Source organism: Scardinius erythrophthalmus, assembly GCF_964197995.2.
Source record: "Scardinius erythrophthalmus genome assembly, chromosome: 9".
In the NCBI taxonomy this organism is placed as follows: domain Eukaryota; kingdom Metazoa; phylum Chordata; class Actinopteri; order Cypriniformes; family Leuciscidae; genus Scardinius; species Scardinius erythrophthalmus.
The window spans coordinates 43,005,463-43,027,366 of NC_138229.1; the positions used below are offsets into that span (position 1 = coordinate 43,005,463).

The 21,904-nt window shown below is 43.6% G+C and overlaps 1 protein-coding gene across 1 annotated transcript in view; it reads left to right on the forward strand.

Moving 5' to 3' along the window:
- Positions 1-9,560: 9,560 nt before the first annotated feature.
- The window catches only part of LOC308695659 (NACHT, LRR and PYD domains-containing protein 12-like), a gene marked incomplete at both ends in the record, with an annotated part of 40,703 nt that continues 28,359 nt past the window's right edge, over positions 9,561-21,904 (forward strand). Inside the window, 6 exons of the mRNA XM_081373839.1 lie at positions 9,561-10,103; positions 10,638-10,744; positions 14,563-16,365; positions 16,749-16,919; positions 17,139-17,312; positions 20,412-20,585. Coding sequence (XP_081229965.1) covers positions 9,561-10,103; positions 10,638-10,744; positions 14,563-16,365; positions 16,749-16,919; positions 17,139-17,312; positions 20,412-20,585 — 2,972 coding nt within the window. The remainder of the gene's footprint in view (positions 10,104-10,637; positions 10,745-14,562; positions 16,366-16,748; positions 16,920-17,138; positions 17,313-20,411; positions 20,586-21,904) is intronic.

A 21,904-nucleotide genomic window follows, 5' to 3' on the forward strand; every position in this document is an offset into this window, starting at 1 on the left:
ACCTATTTCTCTCATAATCATAAATCATTCTCAAGAATTTATTAAATTGTACTTTCATCCTCGCTACTTTTAGGTCTAATCAATATTGTATTTCTACCACATAGTGTTTCTGCCCTTACGAAATGGAAGTATACTTCAAGTTAATTTTATGAATTATACTTAAGTAATGTTCAAGTATATTTTTAAGTACACATTATGTAGTAAGTATACTAATGTCAATATATACTTGTAGTAAACTTGTAAGTGTACTATTTTAATACTGCTTGGGACTAAATTGGCCCACTTTTAGTATATAAAAGTATATGTTTAAGTGTACTATAAGTGTAACAGTAGTAAACTTTAAGTGCACAACTAGTTCATAATTATGTTTCTCATTTGTGCTGCAAGTGAACTTTTGGGTATACTAGTAGTTTACTATTTTAATACTTGTAGCAAATTTTTCATTTATGTAAGTACACTTTGAAGTATACTTTCAGTAAACTACTAGTTTAGTAGTTTTATACTACAAGTTTCCCTTAAGTGAACTTAACATTATATTTGTAGTTTACTAATTATATATTCTTTTCGCTCTTTTAGTGTACTCTCAGGAAACTACTAGTTTAGTAGTTTTATACTACAAGTTTTCTTTAAGTGAAGTTAACATTATACTTATAGTTTACTATTTATATATTATTTTTGCACTTGCAGTAGGCCTAGTCTGTACCACTATGTTCAAATAGAATTTTTTATAAGCAACTTGAAAAATACCTTTAACTGTACTTTAATTTTAAAAACATTTTATTAGCTTCATGCATCCTTTTTTATCAGCACTTGAATGTTGTAATTTTCATAAAGAAAGGCAACATTTTAAACATAAAAGTTGAGAAAATCAAATTTTTGTCAAAGACTACGCCTTGATCAGATTCAGAACGATGATCAAAACACATACTGTATGTAGTAGGTCGAGTCCAACACCCCCAAAGCTTCACAGTCGTTTTCTCTTCATGGGTTACGCTTCATTTCATTTGGTAACATTAAAGGGTCATTTCACCCATTTGAACATTGTTTTTTATTTAAAGTGGGTCATATATGTAGTCGAAATGTAAAATAATTTTTGAATTTGGTGCCTTCGTGACCGAGAAAAGACAAAAAATAACTTCAGAACGCATTTGTATGAAAGACAACAACTCCCACAATGCACCACATTGCACAGCTCCGCAAGCCACTCCCACTAATCCAGAAAGCGCATATCTGCCTATAAGAGAAATCACTCTTCCGTCTACAAGGCTAGCTACTACCAGAGCTTGAAATTCATTTCACTTTCACACAAAATGTCTAGTTAGTTGGCGAACTCATATAGTGCATTACTCCTCGTTTGTATTTCTTTCGAAAAGGTTAATTATTGCTACCTGGATGTTCAGTCAGAACATATGCGGTGCGAAACTAGGATAGTTCTCAACACAAACGTCCGTGTCCTCGTCTGATTCAGAGATTTCGTCCAGGAGAAATTGTCATCGTTGAAATTCTTTGCCGCAGACGGACTCTATCTCTGTGTTCGTAGCGGTTCGTAGCTGCATAGTGAGATCACCGGCGCCACCAGTCCGCCCTAACTCGAGCCAGTCCGGGCTCCTCGTCCGCGGCAGGCAGGTCTTCTGCCTCGGCTGCTCTTCGCTATAATGCGGCTTGTAAAGGTAGCCACAAACACCTGATTCAAGCATCAGACTTCCGAAATCCTCTTCTTCTATATCATATTGAGCACTCTCCTCCGCTATTGTCATAACTGTACATCTGTCTCCACAGCGCCTGTTAGCTTAGCTTCAAACAAGATGGAGGATATTGCTTTCAGTTTCAGAGAGTAAAGTCCCACCCACTGATCTGTAATAGGTCTGTAGCGTGAGCGCGCCCCACCCTGGGAAAGATGAGAAACTAGTGTCTGTAGTCTTAACAGAAATCCCCCCCTCTAACACTTCCTCCTACAATGACGCAAAATGACGATTTTTGCGTCATTGTGGGAGGAAGTGTAAGAGGTAAATAACAGATTTCTCCCGTCTCAGGGGAAAATGAGAGAGTGTTGCACGACCATTCAATAGTATGACTGGGTTTCTAACAATGCAAAGCTTAATGCAAATGGGTGAAGTGTCCCTTTAAGCAGTTTTGATTTACAAGCTGTTTAATGTTTGATGATCACGTTATTTTACATTTGAGTGAGCAATCTTCTATCACTTGTTTTAGCTTCTTCTCCTGTGTTTTGATCCGGAGATTCTGTACTAGAAGATGTGTCATAGCGCCCCCCTACCGTATAACAGTGAAAACATGGATAGCTGGAAAATTCAGTCAATGGCGGGGAAAGAGTAGAGTAGAATTAAAGTAAATTTCTATACACTACCAGTGGACTAGCCTAAGCAAAATTTCAGATACATAGAATTACAAACATATCTGTTTTATATCAATATTTTAATCAATATTTTCAAACAATGTAAGTTTCATAAGACTGTATATGAAAAACTATGTAAAAAAAAGAGTATATTTAATAGGCTACTCAAAAGAGTTAACACAACTACAAGCTAAGTTTACTTTGAATACTTAATTATACTTGTAAGTATATCTTGATCAAAAGATTGAGAACAAGTACAGGCCAAATATACTTGGACTTTTCTCTCAGTATAAGTCAAGTACACTTGAGTATTTAAGTATATTTCTGAGAAGTACATAATATATTTTTGAGAAGTATATAAAATGTAGACTGAAAGTATGCTTTCTTATTTTTAGTTGAAAAGAAGTGTACTAATAGAACACTTTAATAAACTTTAAATTATCGCTGTATACAAGATCAGGTTCAGTTCCATGCTCATTTTATTTAGCCTACTCCATAAGCTATTCCACCCGAAAGCTTGTTACCATATAAACATGAACATGTTAGTTTATAATACAGTGTGTAATATTATGTTTTTTAAAAAAAGTATTTAATAAGCTACTCAATCAAAATAGTAAACACAAGTACAAGCCAAGAATACTTAAAATACTTAATTATACTTTTAAGTATATCTCGATCAACAAGTATAGGCCAAGTATACTTAGACTTTTCTGTCAGTATAAGTCAAGTATACTTAAAGGGATACTCCACTTTAAAATGAAAATTCTGTCATCATATACTCACCCTCATGTTGTTGCAAACCTGTATGAATTTCTTTCTTCTGCTGAAGAGAAAGGAAGATATTTAGAAGAATGTCAGTAACCAGACAGTTTCTGGTCTCATTGACTTCCATAGTAGGAAAAAAAATATACTATGGAAGTCATTGAGACCAGAAACTGTCTGGTTACTGATATTCTTCTAAATATCTTCTTTTCCTTTCAGCAGAATAAAGAAATTCATACAGGTTTGAAACAACATGAGGGTGAGTATATGATGACAGAATTTTCATTTTAAAGTGGAGTATCCCTTTAAGTGCAATTTGAAGCATATTTATACATAAAGTATATTTCTGAGAAGTATATAAAAAGTAGACTGAAAGTAAACTTTCCTATTTTTAGTTTAAAAGAATTATACTAATAGCACACTTGAATAAACTTCTTTTCTGTAAGGGTGATCATAATGCTGCAATAGCACATCTTCAGATTAATATATCCTGTAAACCAGCCCGACGGAGATTTAATACTTTTTTGCTGCAAAATGAAGACTCTCTTTTTCAACTGAGAGCAGGACTGATTGAATTTATCAATTTAAACCAGGACTCTGTTTCCAATCAGGAAATTTTTTTAAGGTAATGTTTTTAATAATGCTTTATCCTGCTCTCAGTCATGAAATGGTTTGATCCGTGTTCACAGTCTTCATGGAAACAAATAGAAAAATAGCGCATTTTACCAATTCGTTTGCAAGATTTTTTATTTTCAGACCTTTCACACAGGAAGTGCTCATTATATTATGGTTGTATAATTTCCTACACTCTCCAAATATTTAAAAAGATAGAAGCCTGTTTTTCATCTAAAACTAAATGGCACACTCATACTCCTATTTGGCACAATTTGAACTTACTTTCTGGCGGACAACCTTTTGTGCAGCTATTCTGGTCTATAAAAGGTATTCTAACATCTAACATGACATAAAAGGAGAAGAATCAATCCTGGATTTTCGAGACTTAATTTAAAGATTTAATATTTCACATATCACTTTATTTTATATTTTGTGCTGAGCTAAAGGCCCTAAAGGTACCCTGGGGTACAAATCTTCATAGTCACCCGGTGGTGAATTGGATTTGTAATGCACCAAGCACAGGAATTGTTTCATATTTTTGTCTTAATACAGATCATTTCTCTAAAGCTAGAGCTTGGATATTGGATCTGAAAACTTTTAACAGAATAATCTAATAGGATACAGTGTGGGAAAATACATTCAGTGCGTCTATGAACCCTAATCACCAATTCATTAATTTGAAGTATTCACATGGCATATCTAACCACACGCATACAACATGCTATAGGTCTATCACCCCACCTGTATTGTAATTTTTGTGGACCTGGATGTGTGGACACTTTGTTATGCTGTGGGACTGTCCGGATGTGCAAAAATTATGGAACATGGTGCTTGATGTTTTGTACAAGGCTTCAAGGAATCGTTTACCCAAAGATCCTTTTATTTTATTGTTGAATGACAATTCTCAATTTCCTCTTAGTGAGAAGGTACTTCTTGTCTTTGTGGAAGAATGGGATATCTACAGTAAAGGACATTTTGGATACTTAATCTGAAGCTACTCTTTCGTTTGTTAATATTACTGTTATTTTATTTGTTTTTCTGAGTATTTTTTTTTACTTTTATCTCATTTTATATATGTATCTATCAAAGTCCCATAGTGCAGTTGAATGGGTGAGGGAAGTGGGGAGGTTGTAGGGGCAATAGGAGTCTAATAAGTTTTCTTTCTTTTATTGCAAAAGATTGTGTATGTGCTCTCAAAAAAAACACCTAAATTACAAAAAAAATTAAAGCAAATCTGCAAATGCATCATATTGTTTAGCAGTGATGAAGATCTTTAGTAGTTGAACATCTGCGTACACTGTCTGTGAACGATTCCACAGCTACATTCAATTCATACAAGTAATACATTTTACAACCAAACAGATTGTTACGCAAAGTAAACAATACTACTACTGTACAAAGATTGACATTACCAGGTTTTTTTTTTTTTTTTTTTTTTTTGACATTTACCCTAATTTATACATTAAATAAACTACCATTGTTCACAGAGTATAAAATGAACAACCGCCAACCCGTGTTAATTTGTGGATTTGTGCAGTGTCGCGCGACCTGTTCGTCTTGAAAACGCCACAGTTAACCAGTTTAAACACACCTCCAGAAATATACATTTGATTACAGTTTGGAGAATAGACAGAAGAGCTGTAGGCTACACATTGGTATACAAACTAAAGGCAAAGGAAATGCAGTGATATACAGGCTACAAATAAAATGGCAGAAATAATTATTGCCTCTTCTGTGCTTGTTGCAAAGATATCTAATTATGATAATAATAATAATTTAAATTAAATATCTATGCATCTAATAATAACATTACTGTTGTTATAGTATATATATCCAAAGTATAAATCCAAAGTAACTAGTAACTAGCTACTCGAGCAGTTTTTCATTGGATAATTTTTTACTCTTACTCAAGTAACTATTAACCCTCTGAGGTCTGAGCTGTTTTCTGGCTCCTGGAGGTGTTCTGACATGCTCTGACATTTGTGCTTATTTCTGTTACTTGTGACATTTTCATGGCTAAAGTCTAATTACACTGTATTCAGCACAAACTCATTAATATGTAAGCTTTTGACACCTGAGAAAGACAAAGAACCTCCCCTAACGGCCCTATTAGGAGCTATCAGGCCATATCATTCTGAGCAACCTTGCACAAAGAATGAAGAGATTTAAAAAAGAATGGCTTTTAGATTTTTTGGATTTATTTACAACACAACATAATCCAAAGATACAAAACAAATGACAAAAAAGCACTCATTGAAAACAATTATCCAAAGACAGAGACCTTTGTGCCATTCCTAAAAACATTGTACATACCTTTCATTTTCAAGGTTTTGGATTTTCACTTTACCATGTTCATGTACAAACTCATGTGAATGTTGAAGTCAGCAGGAGTGGCATCTAGGCCCTGAAAAAAAAAAGTGAACAAACTGATATTAAGAGAAACTATAGGCCTGCACGATTTTGGGAATAAATTTGAGATTTTTCTGGTTAAAATTGCTTTATAAAATTCACAGAATCCACACATACACACACACATAAATGTTTCCAACAATATATAATGAACACCAGGTTTGTTGTGCCTTGTAGGCATAGGCTATGCACAGTGCTGCATAAAATAATAATAACAATAACCATATCAGCCTATAAATCTTCCAAAATATTTCAGTAACAACTAAGCTAGAGAAAAATATATTGATTGTCATGTTACTTCTAATGTTTCCATTCGTTATGATAATATGAAATGAGATAATAGTAAAAACATGAAGCCGTTTTGGTGCTTTTCAAACGCGATCGCGCTCAAATATAAAACATTATGGTTAACTTACCATATACATATCTACATTTGAGCAGATATCCACAAACACAGTAACAGTAAACACGGGTCTAAATATTATAATATTCACCATATATCTAGCAACAGTTCAACTGCAATGTGAAATTTATGCAACAATAACAAACTAATATGTAAGAATTTCTTACTTTACATCTTTCTTGTCTTCAAATCGCGTTCTTCTTCTTCTGAGGTAATTCCAATGTAAGCTCAGGCGCGTCTTTCAAACTCGACGAAAAGCAGAGACTTGTGAAGTGTTTTGTTTCTGAGGTAACGAGCGCGTTCGCGTTCCATGTGGAGATTTGCATGTGAATATCTTTTGCGCAAGTGGGCGTGTTCAAATAAAAAAATAATTAGGATGCGTTTGAGAAGCTGGACATCTTGTTGGTTTTATACAAATTACTTAAACAGAGAATATTTGTTTTCAGTTTGAATCCGATCATTTAAAAGTGCACACTTAAATGTTTATAAAGGTATATGGCTCATAAATGTGTGACAAGTATTCGCTGAGTTTTGTTTCAGTTTATAGATGTGCTCAAGAAAAAAAAGTTCACCGCGACGGAGAGGCAGAACGCACACCCTGTTTATTTTCTTTATTTTACAAAAGCACAATGTTTTGATTTGATTGTAAGTGGACACCTACAAAAGTAAAAATATCACAGATTATTTTTTTATATTTCTTTTTTCTGTATGACCATAAATGACGGAGAAATTTAAGTTCCCTTTCGTTCGGGAACTCCTACGTCTCGTCGGAGGAGTTTCCAACGAATTGGGATCACGCTAGGGAGACCAACTGTCTTCGAGTGAAATAAAACGAGCCAATAATCATTGGCATGCAGGATTTGCATTCCGCGGCCCGCCTACCAGCGCGGGTATAAAGCGGAAGCGAGCGCATACACAAACGCTTTCTACTTCGGAGCCGACCGGTTGTGTCCTCTGAGTGTATGAGCGTTTTGGATTGTGTTTCCGTGAAGCTCAACGAGTCTGCTGTTTCAAGGAGTCTCTTGGTGTTGGTGTTACGGCGCGGCAGTGATCTTCGCGATCTCCCGGGTTCCATCTGTCACTTCAAGCGAGCTGCTTTTTTCAAAGAGCTGTTGTCACAGCTGGTATTCGGTTGAGTGCACACAGTGGGCTTGCAGTTTCCCCGCTGTGTTGCCGCGTTGATCCCTGCGTGCTTCGGCACACTAAAAGAGTACTTTCTCTGAAAGAGCAACACGAGTGAAGATGGCGTCCTTTTAAGGATGACGTTTCACCCGTGTGTTTCTGGATGCGGTCAATATCTGCCTCCGGCTGATGGTCACGATCGCTGTCTCACGTGCTTGGGCCTCGCGCACGCTGAGGCAGCGTTAGTGGATGAGTCATGTTCTCATTGCGGGAACATGCCCATCGCGACATTGAGACTAAGACTGAGATCCCTCAGACGAGGGGGAGTCCCTTTGGCGATTCCCCGATCTAGTTCTTCTTCTGGTTCACTTCAGAAGAAGCCTACTTCGGCTAATCCCATGGGTGGTCTGAGGATTACTGTGAGGAATAACCCGCCGGGTGAAAGACCCCCACGGGCCCCTCAATCCTCCGTGTCGCAGCCATCGGAGTCTTCAATTGAGACGGCCGGGTCATCTCGTGTGACTCCCGCTGTTTCCTTTGGGGCTCCACCAGAGGACCAGATGTCGATCGCGGCATCGGAGGGAGAGCAGTCATCTTCTGGGGAGGACGATTCGGCTGCGCTGCCCCCTTCGGGTGTGGTAGCGTTGCCCGAGTCGGACCCGGAAATGGCTGCTATGCTTGCCCGGGCGGCCGCGAGTGTCGGGCTCGTGTGGAATCCTCCACCGTGTCCCGAGCCCTCGCGGCTCGACGATTGGTATCTTGGCGCGGGCCGTGCTGGTTCTCAGCACGCCGCTCCAGTGCCTTTCTTTCCGGAGGTGCATGAAGAGGTGACGAGGACGTGGAAGGCCCCTCTGGCGGCCCGACACAGACTCACTCCCTCTTCCTCCCTCACCACTCTTGATGGTGGAGCAGTGAAGGGATACGAGGGCATCCCCCCAGTGGAACGGTCTGTGGCGATGCATCTGTGTCCCAAGACCGCGTCCACCTGGCGGGGTAACCCCACGCTCCCCTCCCGCGCCTGTAGGTTCTCTTCCGGTCTGACCGGAAAGGCTTATAGTGCGTGTGGGGAAGCTGCTTCCGCCCTGCATGCCATGGCACTTCTCCAGGTTCACCAGGCGAAGGCGCTCAGTGACATGCAGGAGAGTGGTACTGCCCCAGGGGCGCTCCAAGAGCTGCGTACGGCGACGGACCTTGCCCTACGGGCGACGAAAGTCACCGCACGTTCCCTGGGTCGGGCGATGTCCACACTTGTGGTCCAGGAGCGACACCTGTGGCTCACCTTGGCCGATATGAAGGAGTCGGACAAGAGTAAGCCCCTGAACTCCCCCATATCCCAAGGTGGGCTCTTCGGCGACGCGGTGGAGGACTACGCCCAACAGTTCTCCGCCGCCCAGAAGCAGTCGGAGGTGATTAAACACATCATGCCACGGAAGAAGGGTGCTGCTGCCCAGTCCTCACCGGCTCCGCCTCCGGCTACTCGTCGTCGAGGGCGCCCTCCTGCCGCCGCCTCCGCCCCTGCTCAGCCTAGGCAGCAGCCTTCACCTAAGCCGCAGGGTGCCGGCCGCAAGAGAGCTGCCCAGCCTGCTCCCAGCGCCTCTAAACCTCCAGGTAAAAGGAGAGGGAAGAGACCCTGAGACGGGCGACCCAGGGGACGTACCTGTTGCTCTTCGGGAGGGTGCCTCTGCACCACTCCTTCCCCCGGAGGAGGGCCGGGTGGAGAATCTTTGGTTTCCTTTTGTTTCTGTTCCGCCGCTGGCCAGCAGACCAGCGGTACCCAAAGTTTCAATAAAAGAGCAATTTCTATTTCCCCTGGGTCATACACGGTCGAGACTGGTAGTGCAGCACGACGCTCAGTTGCCTCGCCGCTCTCAGTCTCCTCCGTCCAAGAGGGCCAGGATGACAGTGTGCGCCGCAGCATTGCCTCGCCGCTCTCATTCCCCTCTTTCCAATGCTCAGATGACAGTGATGCCGCCTCGGCCTCATGACTCTCATCTCCTACTGGGCAGGGAGGTGCGGATACTTGGACTCGATCCCCTCGGGCGTCGTTCCTCGTTTCCCCTCCCTCCTTCGCCTCGGGGCAACGAACAGCCGAACGCCTCCGGGCCTTCCCTGTCGATTGCCCCCGCGTGGAAGCAGGTTGGTGTTGCATGTCACACCCAGTCTCCACTTCCGGCCGCCCCAGGGCCTCCGGAGTCGAGTCCCTGCCTTCCACCTCGCTGCCCCACCCCGGGTACGCCGGTGGTCCGGGTCGGCTCACTGGTTCGGTTCTTCGAGGCCTGGCTAGCGCTTCTCAGACCGTCTCGGTGGCTCGCCCGGACCATCCGGCTCGGCTACGCAATTCAGTTTGCTCGCCGGCCTCCCAGGTTCAGGGGCGTCCACTTTACCCGTGTGCGGTTAGAGGATGCCCCTGTCTTACGGAAAGAGATCAACGTCCTGCTGGCGAAGGACGCGATCGAGCCGGTCCCTCCAGCCGAGATGAGGTCTGGGTTTTACAGCCCTTACTTCATTGTTCCCAAGAAAGGCGGTGGGTTACGGCCAATCCTGGACCTGCGAGTTTTGAATCGGGCCCTTCACAAGCTCCCGTTCAAAATGCTTACGCAGAAACGCATCTTCGAATGCATCCGTCCCCGGGATTGGTTTGCAGCGATCGACCTGAAGGACGCATACTTTCATGTCTCGATTCTTCCTCGTCACAGACCGTTTCTTCGGTTTGCGTTCGAGGGTCGGGCATATCAGTACAAGGTCCTACCCTTCGGGCTGGCCCTGTCGCCCCGTGTCTTCACGAAAGTCGCGGAGGCGGCCATTGTTCCCATGAGAGAACATGGCATTCGCATTCTCAACTATCTCGACGACTGGCTCATAATAGCTCACTCGCGAGATCTGTTGTGCGAACACAGGGATATGGTGCTTCACCATCTCAGTCGGTTGGGTCTTCAGGTCAACTGGGACAAGAGCAAACTCTGCCCCGTGCAGAGGATCTCTTATCTCGGTATGGAGCTGGACTCGGTCGGCCAGACTGCACGCCTCACGGAGAAGCGCGTCCAGTCAGTGCTCAACTGCCTCAAGTCCTTTCAAGGCAGGTCAGCGGTCCCACTGAAACTTTTTCAGAGGCTCCTGGGGCATATGGCAGCCGCAGCCGCGGTAACGCCGCTCGGCTTGCTGCATATGAGACCGCTTCAGCGCTGGCTTCACGATCGAGTCCCGAGATGGGCGTGGCAGAGCGGCACGTTCCGGGTGAACATCACTCCGCACTGTCGCCAAACCTTCAGTCCTTGGTCGGACCCTGCGTTTCTACGGGCCGGAGTGCCTCTAGTCCAGGTGTCCAGGCATGCTGTGGTCTTCACAGATGCCTCTGCCAACGGCTGGGGGGCCACGTACAACGGGCATGCAGTTTCGGGTCTGTGGACGGGGCCCCAACTGCATTGGCACATCAACTGCCTAGAGTTGCAAGCAGTACGTCTAGCTTTGTGTCGCCTCAAGGGGTTTCTCAGACACAAGCATGTACTGGTCCGTACGGACAGCACTGCGACCGTTGCGTACATCAATCATCAAGGTGGTCTACGCTCCCGTCGTATGTCGCGACTCGCCCGCCATCTCCTCCTTTGGAGTCAGAAGCATCTGAGGTCGCTTCGGGCCATTCATATCCCTGGTGCGCTCAATCGTGCAGCCGATGAGCTGTCACGACAGCCACCACTTCCGGGAGAATGGCGACTCCATCCCCAGGTGGTCCAGCTGATATGGGGAATCTTCGGAGCCGCTCCGGTAGATCTGTTTGCCTCCCCGGACACGACCCATTGCCAGTTGTTTTATTCCCTGACCGAAGGAACACTCGGCACAGATGCACTGGCGCACAGCTGGCCCCAGGGTCTTCGCAAATATGCGTTTCCCCCAGTGAGCCTTCTCGCACAGACCTTGTGCAAAGTCAGGGAGGACGAGGAGCAGGTCCTGCTAGTTGCGCCGTATTGGCCCAACCGGACTTGGTTTGCAGAACTCATGCTCCTCGCGACAGCCCCTCCTTGGCCCATTCCTCTGAGGAAAGACCTTCTCTCTCAGAGACGGGGCACTCTATGGCACCCGCGTCCAGACATCTGGAAACTTCATGTCTGGTCCCTGGACAGGACGCGAAGGTTCTAGGTGGCCTACCACAGGCTGTGGTAGACACCATCACTTCCGCTAGAGCCCCCTCTACGAGGCGCCTCTATGCGTTGAAGTGGAACCTATTCGTCGATTGGTGCTCTTCCCATCGGGAAGACCCCCGAACTTGCCCGATCAGTGTTGTGCTTTCCTTCCTGCAAGATGGGTTGGAGCGAAGGCTGTCTCCCTCCACCCTCAAAGTGTATGTTGCCGCAATAGCCGCACATCACGATGCAGTAGAAGGTAAGTCCTTGGGAAAGCATGACCTGGTCCTCAGGTTCCTCAGGGGTGCTAGAAGGTTGAATCCTCCTCGTAATCAGCACCCCGTACCCTCTTGGGATCTGACTTTAGTGCTCAGAGCACTCCAGAATCCACCTTTTGAGCCCTTGCATGCAGTCGATCTAAATATTCTGTCAATGAAGACAGCTCTCCTGCTTGCTTTGGCATCCATCAAGAGGGTAGGGGACCTGCAGGCATTTTCGGTCGACGAATCGTGCCTAGAGTTCGCGCCGGATTTCTCTCACGTTTTTCTGAGACCCCGGCCCGGATATGTGCCCAAGGTTCCTACCACTCCGTTTAGAGATCAGGTAGTGAATCTGCAAGCGCTGCCCTCGGAGGAGGCAGACCCAGCCCTGGCTTTGCTCTGTCCTGTTCGCGCTCTGCGCTGTTATATTGACAGGACTCAAAGCTTTAGGACCTCAGACCAGCTCTTTGTCTGTTACGGAGGCCAGCAGAAGGGGAAGGCTGTCTCCAAGCAGAGGTTAGCCCACTGGCTAGTGGATGCTATCGTCCGGGCTTATGAGTCCCAGGACGTGCCTTGTCCACCTAGGTTGAGGGCACACTCTACTAGGAGTGTTGCTTCCTCCTGGGCTTTGGCTCAAGGCGCCTCGCTGACAGATATTTGTAGAGCTGCGGGCTGGGTGACACCCAACACGTTCGCTAGGTTTTATAGCCTTCGTGTAGAACCGGTTTCCTCCCGTGTACTCGCTTCGGCCAGTAGCGCGAGGAATTAGGTTAGTGTCGGCTTGCTTCGCCATTCTCGCCCCATGGGCCAGATACGTGCGTTATTTTGCTCCGTAGGTTACCCAACAGACGGCTAACCTCGTGAGTTCCTCCGTTCCCCCCTCCGGTGACAGGCGAGGCGGATCGCCGGTCGCCAGGCCTTTCTCTATGTGAGCTGTGTTAGGCCGGGGTCCTATGCAGTGGTTCCTACGGTGACCCCATAGGTGTTCTTCCACGTCAGGCTACCCTGCGGGTTAGCCAGTGTCTTCCCCTTGACAGACTCTGTCTGTCGTCTCTGCTGAGTACGCTCCCACCCTACGGGCTGGGACTACCTCAGGGACTGCCATGTGTTTCACTACCCTACGGGCTAGTGCACATGTGTATTCCTAGTGCCTCCCTTCGGGCAGGTTATGGGCTCCGCAGCGTTCCCTTCTTCATCTTGGGCACGCTTTCCCAGTGTTATCCAATGTCCACTGAGCGGGTCTTGCGGAACAGCAGTGTGACTCTCCCAGCTAAGCTTCTGCACATAAGAGATAAGTTTCAAGAAACTGCTGCTTAAGCTTAGGCAGGGCGCTGGAAGGGGCCAGCACCATGGCGTTTTATTAGGGATCCCAATTCATTGGAAACTCCTCCGACGAGACGTAGGAGTTCCCGAATGAAAGGGAACGTCTCGGTTCCGTATGGTAACCCTCGTTCCCTGAGTAGGGAACGGAGACGTCTCGTCCCGTCGCCATGCTGCTGTACCTTCGCGGAGGACTGGACACCGTTCGGCTCCTCAGCGAAAAGCGTTTGTGTATGCGCTCGCTTCCGCTTTATACCCGCGCTGGTAGGCGGGCCGCGGAATGCAAATCCTGCATGCCAATGATTATTGGCTCGTTTTATTTCACTCGAAGACAGTTGGTCTCCCTAGCGTGATCCCAATTCGTTGGAAACTCCTCCGACGAGACGTCTCCGTTCCCTACTCAGGGAACGAGGGTTACCATACGTAACCGAGACGTTTATAGTGCTACAATGTGAAGAAAATACCTCAGAGGGTTAAGGTTATTACTTTTACTTTGAGTAAATATTTCTATAAGCACTTGAGTACAGTTTTTGTATACTCTACCCCCCTCTGTCTGATACCGGTCATACAGGTAACCCTATTCCTGCCCATCCAGCCTCCCAGAACACATTCCTGGTCACTGTTTGGAGTGCATGCATGGCCCCTCCTTGAAGCAGTCCAGGGTCTAGGTTTTGGCGACTTCCACTTAATTACCTTTTTTTCTTGCTGGACTTGATGAACCTGTTGCCTGGGAGCAGTTGGGTCACTTGAAGTCATGGACTTACTGCGAGGTGGTTGACCACGTTTGCCACCTCAATGACATGGAGCTGTTGTGTGGGGAATGGCCCCTTTCCCTGTTAATCCTGCCTCCCAGTCTATGCCAGTAATATCAGGCATCTTTAATGGAGGAAGGGTGGGTGGAGGAGACCTTTGTGGCAGCTCCAGGAGACGCTTTGGGGGAACCTTGGCTGGGTCTGCCTGAACCTCCCTGTTTAGTTCCACCGGCTCCCACTTGGACTTTATTTTGGATCTAGTTTGAGTTGGATACTATTATTCTCCATTTGATCTGTTGATGTTGTAGGAGGTAGTGTCAGGATCCCAACATGTCTGCTCTGCAGTTGGGTTCTGTGGTAACACCTGAGACTTTGCTGGTTTTAAATATACTACATGAAATACAGTATGCATATTAGTTATCTAACAATTTTTATTTTAATCTTACAGCAGTGACCCTCAAAATGCTGAAGCCCTCAAGACATTAAGATCAAATTTGAGGAAGAAGTTTCAGTGTCTGTATGAGGGAACAGCAAAGCAGGGAAACCCAACACTCCTGAATGAGATCTACACAGAGATCTACATCACAGAGAGTGATTGTGGAGCGATCAATAATGAGCATGAGGTTAGACAGATTGAGACACAGTCCAGGAGAGCAGCAACAGAGGACACACCGATCAAATGCAATGACATCTTTAGACCTTTACCTGGACAAGACAAACCCATCAGAACTGTGCTGACAAAGGGAGTCACTGGCATTGGAAAAACAGTCTCTGTGCAGAAGTTCATCCTGGACTGGGCTGAAGGGAAAGAGAATCAGGACGTCCAGATCATATTTCCACTTGCTTTCAGAGAGCTCAACTTGATGAAGGACAAAACACTCAATCTTTCAGATCTTCTTCGTGTCTTTTTCCCTGAAACAAAAGAAATGGAAATATCCAGTGATGAGTATAAAATTTCATTTATCTTTGATGGTCTGGATGAGTGTCGCCTGACTCTGGATTTTCAGAGCGATGTGAGGTTGTGTGATGTGACTGAATCAGCCTCAGTGGACGAGCTGCTGACGAACCTCATTGTGGGGAATCTGCTTCCCTCTGCTCTCATCTGGATCACCTCCAGACCAGCAGCAGCGGATCTCGTCCCCTCTGAGTGTGTCCATCGAGTGACAGAGGTACGAGGCTTCAGTGACACACGGAAGGAGGAATACTTCAGGAAGAGAATCAGTGATCAGAGTCTGGCCGATAAAATCATCACACACCTGAAGTCCTCAAGGAGCCTCTTTATCATGTGCCACATCCCAGTGTTTTGCTGGATCTCAGCCACTGTTCTAGAGAAGATGTTGAGAAAATCATGGAAAGGAAAAATCCCCAAGACTCTCACTCAAATGTACACACACTTCCTGATCATTCAGACCAACATCAAACATGAGAAGGACTATGAGAAGAGAGTGAAAGATGACAACATGATTCTCAAACTGGGGAAACTGGCTTATCAGCAGCTTGTGAAAGGCAACCTGATCTTCTATGAGGAAGACCTGAGAGAGTGTGGCATTGATGTGACAGAAGCATCAGTTTACTCACGATTGTGCACTCAGATCTTCAGAGAGGAGTTGGGCTTGTATCAGGGGAAAGTCTTCTGCTTTGTTCATCTGAGCATTCAGGAGCATTTAGCAGCTCTATATGTGCTGCTTTCATTCCTGCTGTACAAGAGGGATGTGCTCAATGAAACCCTCGGGTCAGAACAGGCACATGAGTTCACATGTCACTCGATATCTGACCTGCATCAGAGAGCCGTGGACGAGGCTCTGCAGAGTAGAAATGGACATCTGGATCTTTTCCTGCGGTTCCTTCTGGGTCTCTCACGGGAGTCCAATCAGACGCTCCTGAAAGGCCTTCTGACACAAGTTAGAAAAATCTCTTACAGCAAAGGGAAAACTGTTGAATACATTAAAATGAAAATAAGAATGAATCCCTCTCCAGAGAAATCCATCAATCTGTTTCACTCTTTAAATGAACTGGGCGATCATTCTCTCGAAAATGAGGTCCAGAAGTATGTCAGATCTGGAGGTCTTTCAAGCAATGGATTGTCCTCGTCACAGTGGTCAGCCGTTGTCTTTGTTTTATTAACCTCAGAGCATTTGGATAAGTTTACGTTGAAGAAATACATAAGCATCAAAGAAGGCCAAAACCACATGTCACCGGATGAAATACTTCAGAAGCTCTTGCCTGTAGTTGAAGCCTCCAGATCAGCAGAGTAAGTCTGAGGACCATCATCAGATTGTGTGTGTGTGTGTGTGTGTGTGTGTGTGTGTGTGTGTGTGTGTGTGTGTGTGTGTGTGTGTGTGTGTGTGTGTGTGTGTGTATTGTAGTGCAGTGCTTCTCTGTTCTATGTTGACTATGGTAATTAAATCATTTTGCTTTTTTTTTTTTTTGGATTAGTATACAAAGGACCTACAAAAGTAATTATTATCTGTGTATTTTTTCAGATCGTAATTAACTTCACACAATAAAGCAAAAGTAAACAAAAAGTAATCAAAACAGTAATAAAAAATATAAAAGTAATATTTTTTTTATTAGTAAGTAAAAAAATAGTTCCTGCTGAACTGAGAGTGAAGAATGTGTCATTGTTTTCTGCAGGTTGAGTGATTGTAATACCACAGCTGAAGGTTGTGCTGCTCTGACTTCAGCTTTGAGATCAAACTCACACCTCAGAGAACTGGATCTGACTGGTAATATAATAGGAGATGAAGGTGTGAAGCTGCTCTCTGATGAACTGAAGGATCCTCACTGTAAACTGGAGAAACTGAAGTAACATCATACATTATTCATAAAAGACAAGTATCATATTATTTTAAGGGATTGTTCTCCGTATTTTATTTAAATCATATTGATTTACATTAACGCATAATAAAGAAAAAGTAAGCAAAGAGTAATAAAATCAATAAACTCACACAGATTAAGGATTTAAAATCACAGTGGTTGTGTAGTTCCTGTTGAATGGAGAGAGTGTGTCATATTTTTCTGCAGGTTGAGTTATTGTGATATCACAGCTGAAGGTTGTGCTGCTCTGACTTCAGCTCTGGGATCAAACTTACACCTCAGAGAACTGGATCTGTCTGGGAATTATCTAATAGGAGATGAAGGTCTGACGCTGCTCTCTGATGGACTGAAGGATCCTCACTGTAAACTGGAGAAACTGAGGTAAGATCATTAATTAATCTTAACAGAGACAAGTATCATATTGTTTTAAGGGATTATTTTTCTTATTTATTGGGGGATCATAGTGATTTACATTAACACACAATATTTGATTTATATGTGATAATATAGTGATTTACAATAATAGACACAATTGTATTAAACAATTAATACAATTTCACGTCCCCTGAATAATCTTCCACCCCATCTGTGTTCAACCTCTCAATGTGATAAGTTTGTCATTTTTCAAAACCAAAATCATCAATATCCATCAACAGTTACCTATTTCACATAACAGTGCACTGTATCCATCTACTTCTGCCCCCTACTTTATTATCTAGTTTCCTACTCCCAACTGTCACTGAAATATCTGACCTTGTCCGGAAATCTAATTCTTCTACCTGCCAGCTTGACCCTCTCCCTACCCACCTAGTTAAAATTTGCCTACCATCCCTCTCCTCTTTTATAACTAACATCATCCACTCCTCTCTTATCTCTGCTTATGTTCCCTCCGCTCTAAAAACTGCTGCAATTACCCCTGTACTGAAGAAACCTGGTGCAAATCCCAATGACCTAAATAATTTCAGACCAATCTCCAACTTGCCATTTATCTTAATTTTTTTTGAAACAACTGTTGCTATGCAGATCCATAATCATCTCAGCAACAATAACCTCTATGAACAGTTTCAATCTGGTTTTCGGCCTTTCCACAGTACAGAAACAGCCTTTATCAAGGTCACCAATAACCTACTAATGGCTGCTGACTCAGGTCTTCTTACCATACTCATCCTTCTTGATTTGACTTCGGCCTTTGATACTATACAATATCCTTCTGGACCGTCTAGCCTCCAATGGCATTACTAACACATCACTGAACTGGCTTACATCATACCTGTCTGGCCGCACTCAGTTTGTACAACTTAAAAATGTTCGATCACAACCCTCCTCAGTCACCAGTGGTGTTCCCTAGGGATCAGTCCTGGGTCCCCTTCTTTTTATAATTTATTTACTTCCCCTTGGTTCTATTCTCAGGAAATATAATATTCAATTTCACTGCTACGCTGATGACACCCAGCTTTATTTGTCCACCAAACTTAAGTCTTTGCTTCCTCAATCTTCTCTAACTGACTGCTTAGATGAAGTTAAAACTTGGTTTACTCAAAATTTCCTAAAACTAAACAGTGATAAAACTGAAATTCTCCTTGTTGGTTCCAAATCTACCTTAGCAAAATGTCCAAACTTTGCTTTACTCATTGACAATTCCAATGTCCCCTTCTCCCCCTACGTCAAGAGTCTTGGGGCCCTATCTTGCACCCAGCGCAATCGACTTTATAAACCGATGCATGTATCATTCCTATTTTGCACCCGCGCACAGCAGACTTTTCCCTCCACAGGCGCACGTCGGTAAACTAGCAAATGCATTTGCGCTCCCGGGGGCGGTTCAGCGCAAAGAGGACGTGTGTTCCGGCGCAAACGTTCTCTGATGCTATTTTGCAGGTTTAGAAAACAATTCCGCCACTGACCAGGAAAAACCTAGTTTAAAGTCAGTGGCGCGTTGCACATGCTATTCATACGCTATTTTAAGAGCACATGCTTGGCCATAATCAATGTAGCGTGTGCACAACGCGCATACACTTTGATTCTCTCATCTACACAGAAGGAGCAGTTTCCATTTTTGCAAATTATACGTTATTACAATAGATAGATAGATAGATAGATAGATAGATAGATAGATAGACAATGTATTATAAAAGCATAAATCTAGCTTACACATTTACCCAAATTATCATACGCCTGTTTAACCGAAGTTAATTTGGGTGTGTTTTTTCCATCCCTAATGTAACTTCTCTCTCTTTTACGGCCGTGACGAGAGCGTTGCTCTCCTCGGCTTTGAACCTGGCAAATCCACCGTTACAATATCAATCCGCCAAGAAAAATCGCGTCTGCTCTTAAAGGGAATGTGAGATGTCGCTCTGATTGGTTTATTTCAAGTTACACCCAGACCACACCTATGAATAATGAAGCTACTTCAGACCAACCCATTTTAGATTTGCGTCGGGCGCAAGAGTCATTTATCCCGTCGGTATAATAGCAACAGCGCCCAAGACCCACCCACAAAGTTACTTGCGTTTTGCGCTTGATACTTGCGTTTCAGATCGTTAAAATAGGGCCCTTGGTGTCATCCTTGATAGTATACTTTCTTTTGAAAAACACATTAATAATCTTACCCGGTCTGATTATTTCCATTTACGCACTATCAACCACCTGCGTCCTTCATTTACACACCATAACACTGCTATTCTCATCCATGCTCTTGTCACTTCCCGTATTGACTATTGTAACTCCCTTCTATCTGGTCTATCTCATAAGTCCATTCATAAACTCCAACTGGTCCAAAACTCTGCTGCCCGTATTATCACCAGAACCCCTGTCTCTGAACACATTACTCCACTTCTAAAACAACTGCACTGGCTCCCTGTCAAATATCATATAGATTATAAAATTCTTCTCCTTACTTTCAAAGCTCTTCATAATCTTGCTCCTCCTTATCTCTCTGAACTACTTCAGCCTTACAACCCTTCCCGAACTCTCTGATCCTCTTCTGCCTCACTACTTTCCATTCCTTTTGCCCGCATGTCCACTATGGGTTTCAGAGCCTTTAGCTATTCTGCACCTCAACTTTGGAACTCTCTCCCTTTATTCATCCGTATGACTGAATCCCTATCCTTTTTTAAAACTTTGCTCAAAACCCACTTATTTCGAAAAGCCTAGCCCACATAGCTTCACCTTCAAACGGCTTCATGTTTCTTCATGCCACTGCTTCTTTTTTCTCTTTTTTCTTTTTTCTTATTCTTTACATTGTGTCTTGTTTTTTTTTATTGTATTGCCTCCTTGAAATTTGTTAACTTTTAATCTGTAAGGAGTGCTATGAAAGGCGCCCACAAATTATATGTATTATTATTATTACAATAAAGCAAAAGTAAACAGAAAGTAACAAAAACATTAAACCCACGCAGATTTATTATTTAATATCTAAATCTCTCTGTGGCTGTGTAGTTCCTGCTGAACTGAGAATGAAGAGTGTGTCATTGTTTTCTGCAGGTTGTATGGGTGTATTATCACAGCTGAAGGTTGTGCTGCTCTGACTTCAGCTCTGGGAACAAACTCACACCTCAGAGAACTGGATCTGACTAAGAATTATCTAATAGGAGACAAAGGTCTGAAGCTGCTCTCTGGTGGATTGAAGGATCCTCACTGTAAACTGGAGAAACTGAGGTAAGATCATTCATTAATCTTAATAAAATAATGTAAAAGGCCTTCTAGTATAAATGTAAAAACATGTCTCTTCAGCTCGGGGTTCACGTGCCTTTTTTAAAGGGGTCATGATGACATGGTTTTTTCTTTTCTTTTATTGTGTTCCCTTAGGTGCAATTATAGTATTACTATAGTTTTTTGGACAAAAAACGTTTAAAATTTAGTTATGACCTTTTCCCACCCTGTTTCTCATGCTCTGATTCAAGCAGTCTGTTTTGGGGGTGTTTCCCCTTTAAGAGTTCAGTGTTAACACCCACTGTTATGATTGGATAACGTCAGTGCCTATGCATCAATTGTTAACGCCCCCTTTTCAAAACGTGCGGATTTTGCGGAGCTGTGTTTACCGTTACCATAGTAACGGGTGATGCGTGCGAGGCGATGGCGATTGCAATGATGTTTGAGTCGGAATCAGAGGAAATGAACCATCAACACAACTAAGAATGTTCACAAAAAAGAACCATCAACACAATATTACATATCTTGTACAAAAGTTTTCTGGCAAAGCCAGCATCAAACTGCGATAGTTCTCAACTGTCACTCATCCTTGAAATGTGGAGAACACACGCTTAAATTAACACTGCCGTGACTAGGACGTCCGCGAAAAATAAACTGCATCCATCTGCAACCATCTGACGTCTGGATCTTTCAGCAGCATATATTATTCAAACATGTTGTTTGTCCACAGCCAGGAACAGCACATCTGCGTGTCGTGACATCGCAATCTTCTTGTAAATAGACCCATTCGCTGCACGTCGACTGAACACATGTGAAGCGCGTGACAGATGCGATGATGAAATTAGGCTAGTTATTTTGCGCTTGAAGCGTAGTTGTCTACGCTGGAGGCAGTCATATGCAAACGACTGCTATGTCACTTCGTACCGTGACGTCACTTCATACCATGGATCCAGAACGAGCTGTATTAAGAGCTTGATTAAATAAATGCTTCGTTTATAATGGGGAGGACGTTTTAAGCTATGAAACTTGCTGGACGTTTTAATGGTACAAAGACCTCTTATATGCCAAAAGATCAAGGCAAATTTTGGTTTCTCATGTCATGACCCCTTTAAGTACAGGCGGGGCGGGGCGGGTCAGGGGACTCTCTCAGGTTGTAGATTTTCACAGTATGATAACATCTCAAAATTAGCACGGCTTACAGTATTAATCAATTATTAAATAAATAAATAAATAAACGGTATTATTAAATTATGGTTGTTATTGTTATTAGTGTTGCACGGTGTATCGATACTTCAAAAGTATCGCGATACTCGGAAATAAAAAAA